This window comes from Nerophis lumbriciformis, linkage group LG32, assembly GCF_033978685.3.
Source record: "Nerophis lumbriciformis linkage group LG32, RoL_Nlum_v2.1, whole genome shotgun sequence".
NCBI classification, from domain to species: Eukaryota; Metazoa; Chordata; class Actinopteri; order Syngnathiformes; family Syngnathidae; genus Nerophis; species Nerophis lumbriciformis.
Window position 1 is genome coordinate 20,984,315 of NC_084579.2, and position 18,574 is coordinate 21,002,888.

At 40.9% G+C, this 18,574-nt stretch overlaps 1 protein-coding gene across 7 annotated transcripts in view; it reads left to right on the plus strand.

Annotated features, from left to right (window-relative positions):
• ptpn13 (protein tyrosine phosphatase non-receptor type 13) overlaps positions 1-18,574 on the plus strand; it is a 141,885-nt gene that overhangs the window by 30,356 nt on the left and 92,955 nt on the right. For all 7 annotated transcript variants that reach the window (XM_061926899.2, XM_061926900.2, XM_061926904.2 and 4 more), the window contains exons 7-8: positions 376-463; positions 5,906-6,538. In XM_061926899.2, the coding sequence (XP_061782883.1) occupies positions 376-463; positions 5,906-6,538 (721 nt within the window). The remainder of the gene's footprint in view (positions 1-375; positions 464-5,905; positions 6,539-18,574) is intronic.

The window sequence follows — 18,574 nt, forward strand, 5'->3', positions numbered from 1 at the left end:
CTGCTTTTCATTTATCCACACGAGCAACAGCTTTGGCTAAAATGAGAGTTAAATACATTTTTCACACAACTTCGTCTGACACTTGTTAGCTAGCTAGCAAGGTACAATATAACAATATTCAAGATAACATTCAATCACCCTCCAGATGTCCAACATTCCTTTGCTTTTAAAGCTCCCACATCACAGATGTAGTGTCATAAAAACAGATATCCTTTGCAAAATGAGCAAGGTATTCATACTTAAACAAGAACAGGAGGAAATATTCCCACACTATATACAGTATGTTTTCACCCGCAATGTTGATGCGAGTAGCAGTGCTGACTTGTGTCCTATTTTTGAATGGATTATTGAGTGTTTTCTTTCCTTCTGCCTCAGCTGGACGGCCTGCTGACTGACAGGGAGTCTCTTCCTGAGCGAAGTAAAGAAATTCGGGAGAGACTGAAAGGGAAAGGTTTGCCTTCAGGTAAAGTGAAAGTGGAAAACAAAACACGACACACTGATTCACATTTGTCACAACAAACCACAGTTCATAGTGGTCCAAGTAGAACCAGGACAAATCGCTAAAAATCTTGTTAGCACTTGTCTAATAGGGTTAGTACACAGTGTAATTGTAAACAGAGGATTGGTATCATTTAATTTTATTAGATTTACTTTTTTCGTTTCTGGTTTTCAGTCATCAATTGCATGCCCTTTCTTTTTTCGGGCATGAGAAATCTGTGAAAGTCCGTGAGGAGCGCTTGCTCCCTGCAAGCCCGAATCGGCTCTGATTATGGAAACTATGACCAAATCCTCTCAGTGGTTTTCTGAGAACACTCGCGCATGTTTCCAGCCTCACGGAAGGGAGAGGAGCGCTCAAACATGGCCCAGTCGTACCGATTATGTAAGCGTGGCATGGCATTGATTAGAGATGCATATTTGGGAGCCCTGAAAGCTGCTGGTCTGTTGTCTGTGTCTGTTTTGTTTCTGTGATTGAGCTGCGAGCAGCTCACTATGTTTTTATGTGTCTATCTCCTCAGGGTGGATCTCTCTGACTGTACCTCAATTTGAATGGCTGCGTAATGAAATTAATCACAGTTTCTGTTTCTAAGTGTTCTATTCAGATCACATCAACATTATCTGGAAATGCTTGACCTTAAAAGTGTCACTTGTTCCTAGAACGACTCTCTAGACATTTGATCTTTCATTCCTTTTTTCATCACAGCAAGTACTAATTTAATTCCCTCGTGGTGAAAAAAATCAGCTCCAAATACAATCAACTTGTATCATCATTCATTTAAAATGTATATTCATATGATCAGTAATCTGACAAATGCGTAAATGTAAGCAGGCGCTTTTTACAACAAAAGGTTGCTAGTTGTGTTTGGCTCAGGTAGAAACCTTTTTGGTCAGAAATCTGTTGGGATTTTACAACTATTTTTCCATAGGAGATTGTTAGGGCTGAAGCTAATGATTTATCATAGTAATCGATTAATTTATTTGATTATTAAAATAATTGAATAAAACACTCTCTAGCCCCAATGCCTCTTTTGAAGATTTTTCTGATGACCTTTATTCTTTCTTCTTATAAATGCACATGACATTGAAATTTTACTTTTACCATGAGAGCATCACTATATATTACTTATACAAAACCCAAAACCAGTGAAGTTGGCACGTTGTGTAAATGGTAAATAAAAACAGAATACAATGATTTGCAAATCCTTTTCAACTTATAGGGAGAGTGGCCGTGCGCGACCCGAGGGTCCCTGGTTCAATCCCCACCTAGTACCAACCTCGTCATGTCCGTTGTGTCCTGAGCAAGACACTTCACCCTTGCTCCTGATGGGTGCTGGTTAGCGCCTTGCATGGCAGCTCCCTCCATCAGTGTGGGAATGTGTGTGTGAATGGGTAAATGTGGAAGTAGTGTCAAAGCGCTTTGAGTACCTTGAAGGTAGAAAAGCGCTATACAAGTACAACCCATTTATCATTTATTTATTTATATTCAATTGAATAGACTGCAAAGACATTATGTTTAATGTTCGAACTGAGAAACTTAATTATTTTTTTGGAAATAGTCATTAACTTAGAATTTAATGCCAGCAACACATTGCAAAACAGTTGGCACAGGGGGATTTTTACCACTCTGTTACATGGCCTTTCCTTTTAACAACACTCAGTAAACTTTTGGGAACTGAGGAGAACAATTTTTGAAGTTTTTCAGTTGGAATTATTTCCCATTCTTCCTTGATGTAGTGAAGTGAATCATATTTATATAGCGCTTTTCTCTAGTGACTTAAAGCGCTTTACATAGTGAAACCCAATATCTAAGTTACATTTAAAACCAGTGTGGGTGGCACTGGGAGCAAGTGGGTTAAGTGTCTTGCCCAAGGACACGACGGAAGTGACTAGGATGGCGGAAGCGGGGATCGAACCTGGAACCTTCAAGTTGCTGACACGGCCTCTCTACCAACTGAGCTATGCCGCCCCTACAGCTTAAGTTGTTCAACAATCTCCGTTGTGATATTTGATGCTTCATAATGCGCCACACATTTTCAGTGGGAGAAAGGTCTGGACTACAGGCAGGCTAGTCTAGTACCCGCACTCTTTTACTACAAAGCCACGCTGTTGTAACACGTGCAGAATGTGGCTTGGCATTGTCTTGCTGAAATAAGCAGGGGCGTCCATGAAAAACACCTTGATAGGATGGCAACATATGATGCTCCAAAACCTGTATTTTGTTTTTTGTTTTCTACCAATGATTGTCTGTACCTTTCAGCATTAATGGTGCCTTCACAGATGTGTAAGTTACCCATGTCTTGGGCACTAATACACCCCCATACCATCACAGATGGTGGCTTTTGAACTTAACGCCTATAACAGTCAGGATGGTTCTTTTCCTCTTTGGTACGGAGAACACGACGTCCACAGTTTCCAAAAACAATTAAAAATGTGGACTCGTCAGACCACAGAACACTTTTCCACTTTGCATCAGTCCATCTTAGATGAGCTTGGGCCCAGCGAAGCGTTTCTGGGTGTTATTTATAAATGGCTTTGGCTTTGCATAGTACAGTTTTAACTTGCACTTACAGACGTAGCGACCAACTGCAGTTACTGACAGTGGTTTTCTGAAGTGTTCCTGAGCCCATGTGGTGATATCCTTTACACACTGATATCACTTTTTGATGCAGTACCTCCTGAGAGATCCAAGGTCATGGGCATTCAATGTTGGTTTTTGGCCTTTCTCCAGATTCTCTGAACGAGGGATGGCGTGGCGAAGTTGGTAGAGTGGCCGTGCCAGCAATCGGAGGGTTGCAGGTCAATCCCCACCTTCTACCATCCTAGTCACGTCCGTTGTGTCCTTGGGCAAGACACTTCACCCCTTGCTCCTGATGGCTGCTGGTTAGCGCCTTGCATGGCAGCTCCCGCTACCTTGAAGGTAGAAAAGCGCTATACAAGTATAACCCATTTATCATTTATTTATAACATCCATCCATCCATTTTCTACCGCTTATTCCCTTTGGGGTCGCGGGGGGCGCTGGAGCCTATCTCAGCTACAATCGGGCGGAAGGCGGGGTACACCCTGGACAAGTCGCCACCTCATCGCAGGGCCAACACAGATAGACAGACAACATTCACACTCACATCCACACACTAGGGCCAATTTAGTGTTGCCAATCAACTTATCCCCAGGTGCATGTCTTTGGAAGTGGGAGGAAGCCGGAGTACCCGGAGGGTTCGACAATTTGCTCACGCATTTGTTCACAAAGTGGTGACCTTCGCCCCATCCTTGTTTGTGAATGACTAGGTATAAAACAGCTTCCATAAAATGCTCAATCATGGCACCCACCTGTAACCTATTAGCCTGTTCACCTGTGGGATGTTCCAAATAAGTGTTTAATGAGCATTCCTCAACTTTCTCAGTCTTTTTTGCCACTTGTGCCAGCTTTTTGGAAATATGTTGCAGGCATTACATTCCAAATGAGCTAATATTTGCAAAAAATAAAGTTTACCAGTTCCAACATTACGTATCTTGTCTTTGCAGTGTATTCAATTGAATATAGGTTAAAAAGCATTTGCAAATCATTGTATTCTGGCGAAGTTGGTAGAGTGGCCGTGCCAGCAATCGGAGGGTTGCTGGTTACTGGGGTTCAATTCCCACCTTCTACCACCCTAGTCACGTTCGTTGTGTCCTTGGGCAAGACACTTCACCCTTGCTCCTGATGGCTGCTGGTTAGCGCCTTGCATGGCAGCTCCCGTCATCAGTGTGTGAATGTGTGTGTGAATGGGTGAATGTGGAAATACTGTCAAAGCGCTTTGAGTACCTTGAAGGTAGAAAAGCGCTATACAAGTATAACCCATTTATCATTTATTTATTCTGTTTTTATTTACGATTTACACAACATGCAAACTTCACTGGTTTTGGGTTTTGTATTTAAAAAATAACTTATGAATAGAAAGTGCTGCGGAGCCTAAAACCAGTTAATATAGATAATATAGAACTAAACAAAATGTCTCTCTGATAAAGTATGATAAATTGAGTAACAATGTACCGGTAATTAACAATTTGACACATACACATTTGAAAATGTATTAATTAGAGGAGTGGTGTTTGATTTATGTGATAAACAACTCGTTGGCATTAACAGACAACCTGTAGATGCTAACATGTCCTCACATGCAAGTCAAACATAAGATTGGCCCATTGCTTTCTTTCCACTTTGTTTTTCTTTGAGCCATCTCTCTCGGCACCCTGTTGTCCCAGCCACACACACACACACACACACACACAGGCCACCCGCAGCGCAACCTACATCACCAATAGGTGCACCGCTCTATTGGAACAGTTTTGCGGAAACAATGTCAGATTTGATCAATTTGTATTCATTAAACTTATTCTATGAATCATTTAAGCAACAAAATATGAAAACAAAGCTTTTTCTTAATCGAATCGTTGCGGCCCAACAGATATAAAAATAGTCCCGGGTTAATCTGTCACCATAACAAAACCTATATTAAAGTATCTAATAAAACACACCTATCTACAGTATTGTCGTAGCACAATATACAACATAATTGCAGTTATTGTTGTTATTTGGAGAAATTTAAATCAGGGAGTAGACTAAGGGCAGCAAGAAAGACATGCACCTGGGGATAGGTTGATTGGCAACACTAAATTGTCCCTAGTGTGTGAATATTGTCTGTCTGGGTTGGCCCTGTGATGAGGTGGCGACTTGTCCAGGGTGTATCCCGCCTTCCGCCCGAGTGCAGCTGGGATAAGCTTCAGCACCCCTGCGACCCCGAGAGGGCCAAGCGATAGAAAATAGATGGATGGAAAACAGGCCTGCTGAGCAAAATGATGCGTCTAAATCCAGCAAATGTTAGCATGCGTGTTTATTTTCCGTGATTGCTTTGTGTGAACCCTCAAAAGTTACAAAGACTCGGACAGTGGTTTAGGTCACCCATATGGTATTTACTTGTACTTGGCCCAATTTGGAACTATGGCTGGCCCTTTATTATAATTTGCTTACGTTGCAGCCAGGACACATGCCAGCTGCACTCGGGTGGAACACTCTGGACAAGTCGCCACCTCATTGCAAGGCCAACACAGATAGGACATTCACACTCACATTCACACACCAGGACCAATTTAGTGTTGCAAATCAGCCTATTTTCAGGTGCATGTCTTTGGAGGAACACATTTCATTCCTTGTTCTGCAGTCATTATCAAACTTATTCTATTTGCTTAAATACACATCCATGTTTTTGTTTTTTTTTGCGGAATTTTTATTGTATATTTTCCCCAAATTTTGTTTAAACTCTCTAACCAACAGGAATTTAACTTTTATCATCCGACATGATATCGCTTGAGATGTAACAAAGTATGCTTTGTCATGATTTAACTTGATGCATTGTTTCCTTCTCATAGGGAGGAGTGCTGCTCCCAGGGTGCTGGATCGCTACCGTGCCAGGACTCAAGATCCGTCTTCTCTCAAACGGGGCCTCAGTCGTTCCATGGGTTCCCTGTCAACGCGCGAAATAATGAGGGTGGATGATGAGGTCAACCTGCAGTATTCCCACTTAGACTATCACCCTGACTCGGAATACCACGGCGAACTATTCCACAAACCTGTCGCACAGCAGCACCAGCACTCATACCCCCACCTGCACCCATTTCATCCCCAGCAAAAAGGCCGACCAGTGGAACTAGATCAGAGATCTTTACCCTTCCACATTGCAGACCTCAGGCCAGCTCAGAACAGGAATTCCTGGGCCTCCTCTGTGGACTATGCCTGTATGGACCCAGAGGCTCTTCGCTTTGGGGCTTTGGAAGACGCACGCAGAGGCATCAGCGCGCTAAGCACACAAACCATTGGCAGGATCAAAACGCCTTTTGGCGCTTCCAGGGACAAGGTCTCTCGATACTTTGATCTTGGCGGAATGAAAAGCAGGAACGCCCTTTACCACTCTAGTCTGTCCGTGGGATCGGGCCTCCCCGGAGCCTACGACCGGATCAAGGACCGGCAGAGGAAACTGCAGAATCTGCAGCAAGCAGTGGACGGTGAGTGAAACCAATTAATCATGTATGCTTCGTTTAGTTTTGCCACAATAAACTGCAATATAGGAGAGCAAACAAGTGAGAAATCACATTATACCACATAACTAATTATCTTATCCAACTGGAATGCTGTTTTTTAGGGTAAATATACAGTATCTCACGAAAGTGAGTACCATATTTTTCGGAGTATAAGTCGCACCGGAGTATAAGTCGCACCTGCCGAAAATGCATAATAAATAAGGAAAAAAACATATATAAATCGCACTGGAGCAAACTATGAAAAAAAACTGCGACTTATAGTCCGAAAAATACAGTATATCCCTCACATTTCTTCAACTATTTTATTGTATATTTTCAAAGGACGATACAAAATATGACTTCGAGTAGGAAGTGTACAGTTTAGAAAGTACTATACATTACATACCTGGCAACACACCTCACACTGTCCAAATGAAACTGCAGCGCCCCCTGTGCGACAGTCCTCACGCAGCCCCAGACCATGATTCTTATTAGTCACTTTATTGCTAGCTGTTTAGACAATAATGATTGAGTGTTGACTTATTTTTAGCGGATAATACACCTACATGTACACTGCTATGCAAGTCATACCCATAGTACTCTATAATCGATAAACTATATCGATAACCGCGGTAAAACGCTTGACGGTTACTAGTTAGTATTACCGTTGATTATTTAAAAAAAATTAAAACCTGGATTGATAGCCTCACTTTGATAAACTCACGGACTGACTTGCGTTAGGTTAAATACTAACAAAACTAAATTGGCCCTAGTTTGTGAATGTGAGTATGAATGGTTGTCTGTCTATCTGCGTTGGCCCTGCGATGAGGTGGCAACATGTCCAAAGTGTACCCTGCTTTCCGCCTGAGTGCGGCTGGGATAGGCCCCAGCCCCCCCGCAACTCCGGAAGGGACAAGCGGTAGAAAATGGATGGATGAATACAAGAAGAGACATTATTTAGCTCTTCGATCACGGTGTCGCTATAAATAGTTTGTCTGCGTTAGCGCTTATAAAAATTATATCGCTAATACTTGGTTAATATTCAAAACAAAATGTAAATGGAATATTGTCGGCGGTTTTTGGATGCCTATTTAGATGGCTTTATGGGCGGATTAGAGGACCTCCCATTGACTCTATTTTAAGCTGACTTTAATTTACGTTTGTTTGAGTAAGAATCTATTTAAAAAAAATACATCCGTCTTCTTGCCTCTCATAATGATTGTGAACGATAGGCGAAAACCCCCCCAAAAAGTGCAGTTCCCCTTTAAAAAATGATACGCCCCAATCTTAACCTACAGTATATAAACACATTGCTGTCTGAGCAACTAAGCTATTCAATTGTACTTATTGAACCTACAAGCTGTGCTCTCAGAACAGGATGATCAATATATACTCCGATGGGATATGATACGGAAGTGTTTTTACGGTGCGTTCAAGGGCTGCTGAACGCCTACCAGAACACTCTTATTAGTGAAGCATAAGAAATGCAAAACATGCAAAATAGTGGGCTTTCTAAGAGTGAGTCTATTTATTTAAGTTATTTTAAAAAAACATCTAAAGATTTCAGTGTGTGTATAAGTAGTTTTTTGAGTGCATTCAACAATACCACAATAATAATGATAACCGTGATAATTTTTGTCACCTTAAAGGAGAACTGCACTTTTTTTGTAATTTCGCCTATCAATCACAATCATTATGACCAACAAGAAGACAAAAGGTTGTTTTTTTTCCGTTTTGTAACATATAAAAATCGGCTTGTTGTTCAATTCTACCTCTAAATCACTTCAAAAATGTATTCAAAAACCGTCAACAATACTTCATTTACGTTCCGTAACCCGTTTGATAACCAAGCTGTAGCAACATTGTTATTGTAAGAGCGAACACTCTAGCGACTGTCTGTCCTACATTATATATAGACTTGCAGTGTGTATATCAAACGTTGCTGAAGGGCTTTGAAGGCTACAACGGTGACTCCCATTAGCCGCATCTTTCAAGCGTTTTATTATCATCTTTAAAAAAAAACGTGTGTTCTTGTCTCGCACAATGATTGTAAACAATAGGCAAAATTCCAAAAAAAGTGCAGTTCCCCTTTAACTGTAACAGGAAATGTTCATATTGTTACATCCCTATTTCTAATATAGTATTTTCCCTTAAGGTTATTTACTGTAAAAAATGCTTGTTGAAATAAAAGTAGTGCACTGCCTTTTTGAGATAATCGATCTTATAGTAAGCCGTAGATTTGTTCTTAGTTCAGCTTTAGCCAGTCAGATTTTAGCAGTGGAAATAGTTGGTTTTCTACCTTTAGTAAGCAGAAAAAATGTGCTTGAAAGATGTGATTCAAATCTCCAGTTTTGACTATAGGGCAGGTGTAGAGACTGGAAAAATTCCTTGTAAAATTTATAACTGACATATACTGTCAATCCTACGATCCAAGTTTACTTTATATATGCTATACATGCTGTAAGTCAAGATTGAATCAAAATACGTATTTTGTTGTACTTTTTTAACCTAACTGATACTTGCATGAACAAGCTGACTTGTGCACGTCTCACACGTGCATGCACATTGCACACAAAGGCAGAAAAAGGCAAAAATGTCTTTCCATTGAGTGAAATCATTTTGTGGGTGAATAAAATTACACCTTCAAGCCTGATCTTGTCAGAATATATTTGAGAAGGATTACGCCACAGAAGATATTGTCACTGTACTTAGTGGTGAACTGTGTCCCACCCATACTTGCCAACCTTCAGACCTCCGATTTCGGGAGGTGGTTGGGCGTGATCGGGGGGCATGGTTGGGGGCGTGGTTAAGAGGGGAGGAGTATATTTACAGTTAGAATTCACCAAGTCAAGTATTTCTTATATATATATATATATATATATATATATATATATATATATATATGAAATACTTGCCTTTCAGTGAATTCTAGCTATATATATTATATATATATTATATATATATATTTATATATATATATATATATATATATATATATATATATATAAATAAATAAGAGAAATACTTGAATTTCAGTGTTCATTTATTTACACATATACACACACATAACACTCATCTACTCATTGTTGAGTTAAGGGTTGAATTGTCCATCCTTGTTCTATTCTCAGTCACTATTTTTCTAACCATGCTGAACACCCTCTCTGATGATGCATTCTGCTTCGTCTCCTTGTTGTGTGCGCAGTTGTGCACTGCACTCTCTAAAAGCCCGAGATGTTAATGTCGCATATGCATGTACAGTAGATGGCAGTATTGCCCTGTTTAAGAGTGTCACAACATTGCTGTTTTTTTTACGGCAGACGAATTGCTTTACGGTACACAAAACGTGACTGCTGTTGTTGTGTGTTGTTACCGCGCTGGGAGGACGTTTATGAAACTGCCTAACAATAAACCCACATAAGAAACCAAGAACTCGCCCTCGATCATTCTACAGTTATAACGTGATTGGGCAGGCAGGCTGTTTATATTGTGGGAAAGCGGACGTGAAAACAGGCTGTCGACACGTCACTCAGGTCCGCCTGAATTTCGGGAGATTTTCGGGAGAAAATTTGTCCCGGGAGGTTTTCGGGAGAAGAGCTGAATTTCGGGAGTCTCCCGGAAAATCCGGGAGGGTTGGCAAGTATGGTCCCACCATTAGGTTTGTTGTTGTTGCAATGCCATAGTGATCTTATGTAACTACTTTGGGGGATGGATGTGAGGGGGGATCACAGTGACTTGTATAGGGTTCGAAAGTGTGATGTGGAAACGCAATGCATTGTGATTCTTGCTGGCGTCTAAATAGCTTATTTACATGGCTGAATGCAAGACCAAAAGTTGTTCTTTTCTTCAACAAGTTCAAAACATGTTGTGAACGTGCGACATAATTAACTGCCAGAATCGTTGTAATGATCGCTTCAAAAAAAATATTTGGTAAGATTAGTCTTATTTCCAGTGTAGAAGCAAAGTCATGAAAGTCGGGTTAATTAGCTAATAAAGAGACGATGATTAGCAGGGCTGTACGTCTAGCTTTTTCACTAGCAGCGCTGGTGCTAATAATTGAAAACAATTAGTAGCACAGAAATTTTTTTGTTGCACAGAAAAAAATTACGATCAATATGAAATGTCTTAAATAACACAATTTCATTATTGACACTCAAACAACGTACACATGCCCACTCAGACATATAAACACAATGACATCATACCGCCTACTGCAACCCTCAATTAAACAACATGCAAGCATTAAACAACTGTGCTAGCACTGTCGCTAACATTAGTATTGCTAGGGGCATGGTGTATCCACTTGCTCTGAGCGGAGTGTTAAATGAAAGTATGTGAAGAGCGTCATTGGAAATATTAGCTTCGACCTACTTACTGTTGTGAAGATGTCCCGATGGTTAGTCTGCATTTGGCGCTTCAACTTGGTTGCATTTTTGCCGAAGAAATTTGAGGCACTTGGTTTAAAGTTGTTTTGTTGTCTCCCGCGGCAAAGGTGAAGTGCTTCCATATGTCTTCTTTTCGCTTTCTTCCCAATGTAGAAGACATATTGTATTGATGTCTTGTATTGATTCTTGCTTCTCAAAGACACACTTTCTGATTTGATACACTTCGTGCTTTTCGCCCCGCGCAACTGTGATTTGATATTTTAGCCCACCCGCTTAAAGACAAAATGCTTGGATTTCGTCTTTGTCAACATTTTTGTCTCGTTTTAATTCGTTTGACTAAATTGTCATTTATTTTCATCATTGTTTCAGTCAGTGTGCTTTTGTTTGCATTTGTTATCATCCTAATTTCGTAAAGGGAAAATATGTTGTTGACGATAACGAAGACAGCGATTTTTAGTCAACAAAATTAACACTGCTTTTCTGACCAGTTTCTTCAACTTAGACGTTGTTTCTTCCTTGTTTGAAGACTCATTGTTTTAAGATCGTGGGCGCTTTTCTTTGGTGTGTGAGCTGTTCGAATTGACGGGGTATTTGATGTGAAGTGAATTATATTTATATAGCACTTTTCTCTAGTGGTTCAAAGCGCTTTACATAGTGTAACCCGATATTTAAGTTACATTTAAACCAGTGTGGGTGGCACTGGGAGCAGGTGGGTAAAGTGTCTTGCCCAAGGACAGGACTAGGATGGCGGAACAAAACTAATAAAAGCAGCTATCGGTGTAATTTTTGTGTGTTGGTATCGAGGCTCGACGTATCAATACTTTTAACAACTGAAGATCAAAATAGGGCGCACACAATAACAAACGACAGTCTATCCAGAGTGTCTTTCAGCAATACAGTAAATTATTCTATAAGCGCCTTTATCCAGATCCCAACCAACATTGAATGGGTTTGTCCTTAGCCCATTGTCACTTCTCAATAAATCCTAATTTTGTGTAATGTTATTGCTTTTTTACTACAGTATGTTGAAATGACTACAGTAAAAATGGCCATTAAAACAACAAAACTATCGATAAGCTTATATTTTTTGCACACAACCTTTTTTATATGACGTATTGCATCTAACAGATGGGTGAACTATTTCGGTTGCATGAGTCCGCCCTCTCTGTGTACACTTCTTAGCACAGTCCTGACGAAGAGCCCTCAATAAAATACAGACCATCCAGACAAATAGTAACGTCAGAGCGGGTTGTATATCACGTTTATCAGGCCATAAAAATGCAGCCTGGGCTAAAGAGACTGCGTGGCAGCACCCGGCCCTGGAGGTGAAAATTACACCAGAGAGGGACGATCGAGGATCCATCTTTAACTCCCATGTGAGCTCCGGGCTAAGCGCCGGCCCGAATTTAAGTATGATTGTTGGTAGATGCAGCATTGGGATGGAGTTTGCGTGAGTCACTTGCACCGAGGTTTCCAAGTGGCCCGTTGTAATTACAGACCAGTGTAATTCTAGTTTACTGCGCTCCGTCACGCATGTAGCACGTCCTCAACCCTCGCTCTTGATGTTTCTTACATCAACGCTGCATATTATCAGTGTGTAAACAGACTGGTCACGATCATATAGCGCAAGAATGTGCGCACCAACAACACAATAGATTAACTGAGAGCTTTATTTTTTCTTTCACAAGGACTTAAGGGTCTTTGTATGGCTTCTGTAGACCAGCTGGGCTGAGTCACATTTGGACAAAAAGGTCTGCTGCCCAAGAGGGATTTTTTTTCTTTCATAAAACAAACGGCCTTCTTACTCCTCTTCCTTCTCTCTGCTCCCCAAACTCTCTCCAAACATCAGCAACCTCCCTGCTCTCTGGCAGCTATTTTAAGTGCGCTGGAGCCACAGAGCTACGCAGTTTTTTTTCTTCCTCGGCTGCGGCTTCTCATCTACCACGGGTCACACATCCCATTTTCTCCCTCCTCCTTCTTTGCATGCAGTTTTTTTTAAAGTCCCAAAATATACTATTATTTTTCAACAATTTTTAATAAATCTCACAGGCTCTGTTTACACTGGACACCAAATCTGATTTTTCTTCTTCAAGTCACATAGATCGGATTAAAAGCTCCAAAAATGCTTTAAAGGGGAACATTATCACAATTTCAGAAGGGTTAAAACCATTAAAAATCAGTTCCCAGTGGCTTTTTTTATTTTTCTAAGTTTTTTTCAAAATTTTACCCATCACGCAATATCCCTAAAAAAAGCTTAAAAGTGCCTGATTTTAACCATTGTTATATACACCCGTCCATTTTCCTGTGACGTCACATAGTGATGCCAACACAAACAAACATGGCGCATAGAACAGCAAGCTATAGCGACATTAGCTCGGATTCAGACTCGGATTTCAGCGGCTTAAGCGATTCAACAGATTACGCATGTATTTAAACGGATGGTTGTAGTGTGGAGGCAGGTAGCGAAAATGAAATTGAAGAAGAAACTGAAGCTATTGAGCCATATCGGTTTGAACCGTATGCAAGCGAAACCGACGAAAACGACACGACAGCAAGCGACACGGGAGAAAGCGAGGACGAATTCAGCGATCGCCTTCCAACCCACGATTGGTATGTGTTTGTTTGGCATTAAAGGAAACTAACAACTATGAACTAGGTTTACAGCATATGAAATACATTTGGCAACAACATGCACTTTGAAAGTGCAGACAGACCAATTTTCATCAATTAATATATTCTGTAGACATACCCTCATGTCAGCAGGCCAGGGAAGCTAGGGTCGATATTCTTCTCTTGATCATCTTCGGTGACATAAGGGACGGTGTGAGCCAAGACATCCAGGGGGTTTAGCTCGCTAGTCTGGGGGAACAAACTGCCGCCATTGCTTGCCGTGCTACCGAGGTCCTTTGTCCCTGAAGTGCTCACACACTTCGGCAGATTCAATGGGGGTCTGGCGGAAGATTTCTTTGACTTTATCGTTGGAAATGCATCTGCTTTGAGTGTCGCAAGATATCCACACATTCTTGCCATCTCTGTCGTAGCATAGCTTTCGTCGGTAAAGTGTGCGGAACAAACGTCCAATTTCTTGCCACTTTCGCATCTTTGGGCCACTGGTGTAACTTGAATCCGTCCCTGTTCGTGTTGTTACACCCTCCGACAACACACCGACGAGGCATGATGTCTCCAAGGTACGGAAAACAGTCGAAAAAACGGAAAATAACAGAGCTGATTTGACTAGGTGTTTGTAATGTGTTTGAGAAAATGGCGGATTGCTTCTCGATGTGACGTCACGTTGTGATGTCATCGATCCGAGAGCGAATAATAGAAAGGCGTTTAATTCGCCAAAATTCACCCATTTAGAGTTCGGAAATCGGTTAAAAAAATATATGGTCTTTTTTCTGCAACATCAAGGTATATATTGACGCTTACATAGGTCTGGTGATAATGTTCCCCTTTAAAGCTCATATTTTCGCATCAGATTTCGGCCACATCAGGAAGTAGTTTGACTCTGTTTGGTATTTGATCTTTCCAAATGCGACTGCAGTCTAAACATTGTCTTTGATTGAGCTACAATACGTCATTCGTGTGCGCAGCACGATCGCTTCCCTTTTTGCAATTCCCTTCTTCCTCCTCCTGCTTTGTTTTCTATCATCAACCTACTTCCTCTACACAACGGCCACGACACGAATCCACTAACATGCTGATCTGTGGCGTCCATGTTTTCTCGTGTAGTAGCGATTTCCTTGTTCATTTACGGAATCCGGTCTACCTCCAAGAGACTTTGTGGCCACATTGGGACCTGTGCTGGTTTATACTGGAGTCTGGTAAAGGTTTTTTTTTTTTTGGAAACTAAACAGTCAGCTTGAAAAAATCTGATTTCGAAAAATTTCGGTTTGGTCCAGTTTGGCCTTCAGTAGAAACGTAGTCTGAGATCCCACGATAGTCTATTAAAAAATGATACCCAAACTCTAAAATAACTTTTCTTTTTTAGAATTAACGTTAAGTCAGCCTAACGGGGAACACACTGTTTTGTGTGTCTGTAGCGTTAATGCTAATGAGTTGTGTTAGTCCACACTAGGGATGTAATAATAAACGGTATTAATGATAACCACGGTAGAACTTCCAATGGTTAGTATTACCGTTTTTAATTAAAATTACCGAAAACCTTGATAGATAACTGCACTTTGATAAACTCACAGACTGTCTGGCGCAAGCTCACTGCCTTAAATGCTAACATGAAAACAAAAGACATTAACGTTGTTCTCCATTGCGAAAGGACATGCCCCAATCTACAGTAAACTGTATAAAACACATTGCTGTCTGAACAACTAAGCTATTCAATTGTGCACATTGAACCTACAAGCTATGCCTCTTTAGCATAGCATGATTGTTTTATACTAGACGGAAGTGTTTGTATGGTGCCTTCAAGGGCCGCTGAACAGATTAGGATGCCATAACACCTGCAAGAAATGGTAAGAGATTTGATTTATTACATATTTTTCATTTAGATTAATCTTAAGGTGCTACAGTACTAACCAATAATTAAAGCATTAAAAGATTAGCCATTAAAACAGATCAAATACTAGGACTAAAACACTATAAGGGAAGCATAAGAAAAACATAACCTGCAAAATAGGGTGTTTTCTAATAGTTTGTGTATTTATTTTAGTTATTAAAAAATATTTAATTGTGTGTAAAATTACTTTTTAAGCACATCCAACAATACTGCGATAATAATAACGGATGATTTTGGCCACGGTAACAGTCATATGAAATGTTTATATACTTACATCTCTAGTCCACACCTCTACTTAGACAGTGGTATACCTACGAGTAGCTTCAGATGTGAGCTGTGTCTGTGATTAATTTTCAAGCATAGTTTAAAGGGGAACTGCACATTTTTTGAAATCATGCAATTTATTATGAAAGACACTACAACGGATGTTTTGTTTTTTTATGCATTGTAACTCGTAAATATATGTAAATAAAAGTCTGCCTACAGCGGAGCCAATGGGAGGTCTTCTATTTTGCCCATAAAACCCAATGAATAACCATTCAAAAACCACCAACAACTCCATTTACATTTCGTGACTTGAATAATAACAATAGTAGTGATATTGTTATTATAAGTGGTAATGCAGACAAACTATTTATAGCGGTGTTGTGATCACTACCGTGTGTGCCTATGTTTACATCAGGCTTCCTCGCTCCCTTGCTCCTTGGAAGTTTATTGTAGATCATAAATCATGGCTCTCACCTGGAAAGTAGATGGCTGAGGATCTAATCCGACAAGTTGGTACACACTGACAGCCATTTAGGAACCTGAACTGGCAAGAACGACACGAAAAATTGCAGTTCCCCTTTAAGTTACAAGCTTCTGCGCCACTAGGGGGCGTAGTAAATGTCAAATGAACGCTGGAAGAGCCGCCTCAAAACATCCAGTCTCTTCACTAGCATTAGCTCATAGCTACAGATGGACATATCTTTGTTCTCCAACCATGGAAACCATGCGAGAAATTGAATGTGAAGGACAATGCTGAGAAAACAAAGCTGATGATATTATTTATCTTAAAGAAACAATCACTATCATGACCAATAATCGACCGAATTCGCGTGGCAGTTCAAGCATAGCAACGCGAGTCGACAGTATGTAAGCTGAAGGGGCCAGCTATGGCACCGACATAACTACGAAGAATTACTTTTATTTATGGAATTATGGACAAGCTACCGATGGTATGCGCAACGGAAAATCAGCTGGAAGGAGACACTCGAGAAGGCCGTTCTCCCAAGTAGATGACCAGCGTTCAGAGCAGCCTTTTTTATATATGGTAGAGGTTTACCCAAAGAGCTCTGCGCAAGTCCCCCATTTTTATTCAGTTTTTATTCAGTTGGAGTTAATAAGTTCCTTATTTTTCTCAACCCCCTTGTTGTGGGGCACACTGGCTTGTACATGCACATGCATGCTGATATAATCTGCTGTTGCCATTTCTAATAAAAAGTAGCGTATAGTTCTAACTTGTCAGTAGACTCGATATCGAAGCGCTAAAAACTACAACATGGCAGATGGGGGTGGAGACGCAGTCGAAGGGGGCTTGGCATGGAGAAGAGTGTTGACACGTAAATAAGAACACCCCACTAAACGGCGCATTCTGAGGAGACAGTCAGGAAGCAACTTAAAGATGGTCTGTAAAACATAATCTGCAACATTTTGACCAAAGGACATTACATGTTATGTAGACCAAAAGGAAGTGTTTCAAATGTAGAAAAAAAACAATATGATCCCTTTAAGGCTGCCATGGCTGTCACTGATTAGTAAATAATTGACAGAGCCAATAGGCTTTATTTTTTGGACACATAGCGAAGCCTTTTAAAAATACATTATTTTAAATAACTATCCTGTATACACCGGATGGGCTTGTATACTTAAAGATGGGTCAGAGGCAGTGTCATGTCTATGAAAAAGGATATTTCTGTTTTATGATGTCCTAAAAACACAGAACTTCAAAAGCGACCATTTCAGCGCCTCTTCTCTCAAAACTAGAGCTGAAAACTGTGGTTTGGTGGTCATAAAGAGACATCTTTGGATACATTTTATTGTTGGAATATCAATAAAATGTGCATTTTGCATAATAGGGTATCAAATGATGAGACCAGACTAGTCAGGCCTTTGCTCCTGTATCCTGATTCAGTCAATCAATGTTTATTTATATAGCCCTAAATCACAAGTGTCTCAAAGGGCTGCACAAGCCACAACGACATCCTCGGTACAAAGCCCACATAAGGGCAAGGAAAAACTCACCCCAGTGGGACGTCGATGTGAATGACTATGAGCAACCTTGGAGAGGACCGCATATGTGGGTAACCCCCTCTCCCCCTCTAGGGGAGACCGAATGCAATGGATGTCGAGTGGGTCTGACATAATATTGTGAGAGTCCAGTCCATAGTGGATCCAACATAATAGTAAGAGTCCAGTCCATAGTGGGGCCAGCAGGACACCATCCGGAGCGGAGACGGGTCAGCAGCGCAGAGATGTTCCCAGCCGATGCACAGGCGAGCGGTCCACCCCGGGTCCCGACTTTGGACAGTCAGCACTTCATCCATGGCCACCGAACCTGTGCCCCACCCCCTCCACAAGGAAGAGGGGAGCAGAGGAGAAAAGAAAAGAAACGGCAGATCAACTGGTCTAAAAGGGGGTCTATTTAAAGGCTAGAGTATACAAATGAGTTTTAAGATGGGACTTAAATGCTTCTACTGAGGTAGCATCTCTAATTGTTACCGGGAGGGCATTCCAGAGTACTGGAGCCCGAATAGAAAACGCTCTATAGCCCGCAGACTTTTTTTGGGCTCTGGGAATCACTAATAAGCCGGAGTTCTTTGAACGCAGATTTCTTGCCGGGACATATGGTACAATACAATCGACAAGATAGGACGGAGCTAGACCGCGTAGTATTTTATACGTAAGTAGTAAAACCTTAAAGTCACATCTTAAGTGCACAGGAAGCCAGTGCAGGTGAGCCAGTATAGGAGTAATATGATCAAACTTTCTTGTTCTTGTCAAAAGTCTAGCAGCCGCATTTTGTACCAATTGTAATCTTTTAATGCTAGACATAGGGAGACCCGAAAATAATACGTTACAGTA